The sequence below is a fragment of the Heptranchias perlo genome, chromosome 3, assembly GCF_035084215.1.
Source record: "Heptranchias perlo isolate sHepPer1 chromosome 3, sHepPer1.hap1, whole genome shotgun sequence".
NCBI lineage: Eukaryota > Metazoa > Chordata > Chondrichthyes > Hexanchiformes > Hexanchidae > Heptranchias > Heptranchias perlo.
In genome coordinates, this window is record NC_090327.1 from 76,947,063 (window position 1) to 76,953,062 (window position 6,000).

At 52.9% G+C, this 6,000-nt stretch overlaps 1 protein-coding gene across 1 annotated transcript in view; it reads right to left on the reverse strand.

Annotated features, from left to right (window-relative positions):
• The window catches only part of lactb2 (lactamase, beta 2), a 57,367-nt gene extending 55,629 nt beyond the window's left edge, over nt 1–1,738 (reverse strand). Inside the window, exon 1 of the mRNA XM_067975905.1 lies at nt 1,507–1,738. Coding sequence (XP_067832006.1) covers nt 1,507–1,670 — 164 coding nt within the window. The 5' untranslated portion in view covers nt 1,671–1,738. The remainder of the gene's footprint in view (nt 1–1,506) is intronic.
• Between the last annotated feature and the right edge of the window lie 4,262 nt (nt 1,739–6,000).

Sequence of the window (6,000 nt, forward strand, 5' to 3'; positions counted from 1 at the left end):
AGGGGGCATAGTCACAGGATAAGGGTTCTACCATTCAAGACTGAGATGAGGAGGAATTTCTTCACACAGAGGGTTGTGAATCTTTGGAATTCTCTACCCCAGAGGGCTGTGGATGCTGAGTCGTTGAATATATTCAAGGCTGAGATGGATAGATTTTTGGACTCTAGGGGAATCAAGGAATATGGGGATCGGGCAGGAAAGTGGAGTTGAAGTCAAAGATCAGCCATGATCTGATTGAATGGCAGAGCAGGCTCATGGGGCTATATGGCCTGCTCCTGCTCCTATTTTTTATGTTCTTACACATGTGTACTCTAGACCTATCTCCTATTCTCTCAATCAGATTCCATCTAATACTGTACTATTTCTTACTCTAGCGCTATCCGTCTCTCCCAATCCTTTTTGCATCTTGTTTCTCTTGTTAGATAAGGAGGACCCTAGGCAAGACAGAGGGTCAGAGGGATCTTGGTGTGCAAGTTCACAGATCCCTGAAGGCGGCGGAACAGGTAGATAAGGTGGTAAAGAAGGCATATGGGATACTTGCCTTTATTAGCCGAGGCATAGAATATAAGAGCAAGGAGGTTATGATGGAGCTGTATAAAACACTGGTTAGGCCACAGCTGGAGTACTGTGTGCAGTTCTGGTCGCCACACTACAGGAAGGATGTGATCGCTTTGGAGAGGGTGCAGAGGAGATTCACCAGGATGTTACCAGGGCTGGAGCGCTTCAGCTATGAAGAGAGACTGGGAAGATTGGGTTTGTTTTCCTTGGAGCAGAGGAGGCTGAGGGGGGACATGATTGAGGTGTACAAAATTATGAGGGGCACAGATAGGATGGATACTAAGGAGCTTTTTCCCTTCGTTGAGGGTTCTATAACAAGGGGACATAGATTCAAGGTAAAAGGCGGGAGGTTTAGAGGGGATTTGAGAAAGAACTTTTTCACCCAGAGGGTGGTTGGAGTCTGGAACTCACTGCCTGAAAGGGTTGTGGAGGCAGGAACCCTCACAACATTCAAGAAACATTTGGATGAGCACTTGAAATGCCATAGCATACAAGGCTACGGACCAAATGCTGGAATATGGGATTAGAGTAGACAGGGCTGATGGCCGGCGCGGACACGATGGGCCGAAGGGCCTCTATCCGTGCTGTATAACTCAATGACTCTATGACATCCTCGTGCCCATCCCCTAACTGGGCTCTCAAAACACATTGGCGACCAAGTCTGACATCAAATGAACACAAATGGGCCTCAACAGGTAGCTATTCAACCACAAACGGCACATCACGGGGGGAGGAGAGGGAGAGGGAGGGGGGAGGACGGTTGCTGCTGAATCAACTCCACTGGCACGGCTGTATTCATGGAAGGAATGGACATGGCAGCAGACTCACGGTACCGACTCTCGTGTGCTCACACCTCGGGGTTAAGAACCGCCTGGCTCTGAAATGCCAGGGGACTGAGCCCCGGTTTTCATGTCTGTCTCTCCCGGCGGCCGCTCAGTGTTAACTCACCGCGGGCCCGTCCCCACCAGGTAGGTGTTGGTCCCCTGCAGAGTCATCGGCCCCGGGTTACAACCCAGCACCCGCACCACGCGCGACGACAGCCGCTGCACCTTCGGAATTACTGTCGCCATCGCGCCGCTGCCGCCGAACCTGGCGGGCACGAGCACGGTCATAGAGGGTGCGCGCTCCCGGTCACAGACACAGAGGGTGCGCGCTCCCGGTCACAGACACAGAGGGTGCGCGCGACACAGAGGCTGCGCGCTCCCGGTCACAGACACAGAGGGTGCGCGCTCCCGGTCACAGACACAGAGGGTGCGCGCTCCCGGTCACAGGCACAGGCACGGAGGGTGCGCGCTCCCGGTGCATCCCATGACAGCGCACGTGAGCGCGCCTGCGCTCGGGTCAGGGGTCCAGTTGGAAACACTCGGCCGCTCATATGTCTATTCCAACTCTGCTGATTTCCCAGATTTATCCTTTTTGCTTTTTTCTTTTCTATTTTTTTTACATTTTTTTTTGTGAATTTAGGCCCCCCTTTTATAAGGAAGGGGGAGGGGGGGTGTATGGTCTGCTCAAATACAAGAAACCAAAAGAACCAAAACGAAGAATCAAATTAAAATTTTATTTTCCTCGTTCAGGATGCACTCCAGCCCCTGCGGTGCCCACCGGCCGCGGAAAGCCTCAAGCGTACTGGCAGACACCGAGAGCTCCATCTCCAGGGCCACCCGGGCGCGGAGCATTCTGCGAAAGAGAGGCAGACAGGCCGAGCGACCGCCCCCACGGACCGCGAGCAACCTGGACCTGTGGATGGCTACCTTGGACAGGCCCAGGAGCAGGCCCACGAGGACGTCCACCGACCTGCCCGCCCCCCTCCTCACCGGGCAGCCAAAGATCAGGAGCGTGGGACTGAAGTGCAGCCAGAGCTTGAGGAGCAGCCCCTCCAAATAATCAAACAGCGGCTGCAGTCTCCCACACCCCATGAACAAATGAAACACGGACTCCTCCAGGCTGCAGAAATTACAAGCGGCCTGGGAGTCCGTAAAATGGCGTAAACGCCTATTGCACACGATTGCTCCGTGCAACAATCTCCACCCCAGATCCCCGAAGTAACACAGAAGGACCCCTGAGTAGAGAGCCCCCCCACTGGGGACCCCCGCCTCCGCCGGACGGCAGGATGGTACACCAGGACGTGTCCGGGCGAGAGACGAGGGCGAGGAAGTGGAGAGTGTGCAGGAGCAGCCCATACAGGAAATCCCTCCGCGCGGTGTGAAACGGCACGGAGGGAATTTCCGAGAGACGGCTCAAGTTGTGTGGCGCAGCCCTCCGAGGGAGGTTTCGGGGTCTGGCGCCGATGAGGAATTCCGTCCGAACGGGGGTCAGGTCGGACGGGATGGCTCCGCATGCTTGAGCCACCTCCACACCCCGAGTGGAGTCAGGGCCGAGCGCCGATTTCAACGCCTGAATGGCGGCGGCCGTGTCCCCGGCACGCCACGAGGACATCCGCGCGGCAAGCGCCCACGGCTCCAACCAACCCGACCCGCCGCCATCCAGGACGTCCCTGACTCTGGTCACCCGACCGGCCACAACCCTCCGCTCCGTCAGCCACGAGCGGCCGAAGCCGACACCGCGGAGGAACGGATTCCCGAGCAGCGGCTCCTGCAGGACAGCCGCTACCCCCGACGGACGAGAGCTCCGACTGGAGGCAACCATGGTCCAGACCCTGAGCAGATCCTGGTAAAAGACAGGCAGCTCCTGCAAAGACGTGCGGCCGCCCAGCAGCGAGATGAACAGGAGCTGCGTGTCGTAGTTCAGGCCGTGCAGCTGGCGGAAAAAATACGTCGCTAGCGCACGCCATCTAAGAGGATCCTCAACGTACAGGTATCGCTGCAGCCCTTTTTGCTTTTTAAAGTAGTTGTTAAGTCGGGAAATACATTATAAACACTCCGAGTAATTTACAAAGTGAACAGCAGCCGGGTGAGGACAACGAGGAGCCTGGGGACGGGGGCCTGGAGCAGGCAGCTGGGGCCCGGGAAAGGGGGAAAATGGTGGGAGGATGGGCTGCTTGGGTAGAGAGGGATGTGATGGAAATGAAAATTAAATTTAAAGAAAAAAATATAAAGTAAAAATAAAAGTTTACAGAACTGAGCCACCTAGGGCCAGGAATAATGGATGTGGCAGATATAGTTTGGAGGCACAACAGTGCTACCTGGGGTCGAGAGGCATGAAGGGTAAGTCTAATGTATAAAAGCTTCAGTGTTTATTTTATTGGTTATAAGTAAAACCCAAGCACAACACCTACTGTTCACACAAATCATGAACAGGAAGTAAGGATTTGTAGTCAGGAAGTGTACGCAGGTACAAGAATTTTTAATATATTCATCGATCGCCTGAGGTTTTGCACACAGGGGTGTAACTTTGACTGTGATAGTGTAAAACGGGCTGCAGATTCACGATCACCCCTTTTACATTATCACACAAAGTCAAATTACCCCCAGGGAGTCAAAACCAGTTGCAGTTTTCAAGTCAAGCAGGCTTTGAGGGTGAAGAATAAGTACATTGAGTCTACAGCTAGGATTGCCAACGCTGGTTGGAGGCATTTCTGGATGCTCGATCACATGACTTCAAAAATGTTACTGTATTTAAGATATAAAGTTTTAGATTAAGTAATACTGGTAAAACTCAGATTCCCCTCATAACCAACAATACTTTAATAACTCACTGATAGTCTATTTGTAATTGGTAATAATAGGTGTAATGCCCCTACCTGTAACTAGAGTAATCCTATAATCTGCTGATATTCACCCTGAAACAAACCATAGCCGGAAATCCCTTGCACGGCACAAGGTGCGGTCAGGCTCCCCAGTTGATGCCACTTTTAATAGGCCCCATCTGTCTCCCTATCTCCTTGGACTCTGGTTTGGAATCCGGTCCCATGTTAAGGTGACAACTCTGAACTGGGAACCTTAGTTAGAGCTGATCTGTACTTGGACTTCACACATCAAAAGCAGCCGGCACAGACCGACCTGAACTAAACCAAGAGATTGCACAAAGTGCAACAGGCTCGGTGTTTGGGTCACTTCTCACAGGGCACATCGATCTGAATTCAGCTCAGCACCAACATTTCTAAACCATTCCCTGAGCTCAGTCTCAATAAAAGAGAGTTTCCATAGAATTATAGAAATTACAGCACAAGAAGAGGCCATTCGGTCCCCGGTGCTGGTGCTCTCTACTATAACCCCATTCCCCGGATACTTCTTTATTCCTCCTTTTCAAATATTTATCCCCTTCCCTTTTAAATTAAGTTTTAGTCTCTAGCTCAATAACCACATATGGTGAAGGATCCCACAGTCCAATAGCCCTCATTTGAAAAGTCTTCCTCCCCCCTCCCCTTGGTTCATCCAGTGAGAATCCTTGGTTTCCATTACCTAGTTCCACAGTCGTCCACCAATGGAAAAAATCTTTCACTATTTACTCACGGTAAGGTCCCTAGGTTTCATTCACCCCATTACTGGCTGCTCCTTTCTAAGTGCCGCTCCAACTCACCACATTGCTTTTGCTGCTGCTGCTGCTCCCGGCACTGCAGGAAATGCTGGTCCCCATGCCTACCCCCACCCCATTCTCTTTCCCCCCCCCCCCCCCCCCGGCTTGAGCCCCGAGCCCCAATCCCCCAACCCAGTGTCCCCTTCTCCCTCATTCCCCTTCTCTTACCCCAACCTCCCGTTCCTTGATCCCATGCCCAGTCTCCCTCTCTCCCCGAGCCCCCATTCCCCAGTCTCCCCCTCTCCACGAGCCCCCGTTCCCCAGTCTCCCTCTCTCCCCGAGCCCCCATTCCCCAGTCTCCCCCTCTCCACGAGCCCCCGTTCCCCAGTCTCCCTCTCTCCCCGAACCCCCATTCCCCAGTCTCCATCCCCTCACCAATAGACAGAAGAGGGAACCAACTTCACAGCCTCTCTTAGAAATACAATAGAAAATGTTAATGATTGGATTTCAATTGCTCCTAAACTATAATTTGAAATATGGGAAACTAAATAGGCCATATTAAGAATTAGAAGAGGCACTTGATGAATGCAAAACGCTCCAGCCTCTGGAGCTTCAGTTACCCCAATTGCACTGGATATTAAATCCTCAGGTGAGAAGAGCCAATTCCCTAGTCTCCCTCTCTCTCTCCCCCCAACTCTCTTCCCCACCACCCCGATTGCTGACAGCCCTGATTTCTGAGTCCCCCCTATTCCAGACTCTCCAGCAGCCCCTCCCAACTGATTTCGGCATCCCACGCAGTCGCAGGTGACATCACCGAGCTGGAGACTTCTCTGTTCAGCAGCTGGTGACGTTATGGAGCTGGGGGGCGGGGGGGGGGGGCGCACTGCGGCAGGAAATTTAATGAACTGATCTTCCAGGCTACTAGAGGCAGTGCTCGGGAGAGGAATCCCCAATTACGGGAGCTCCTGCCAAAAGCAGGAGGGTTGGGAACCCTATCTACATCACAGAAATAGGCCATTCGGCCCA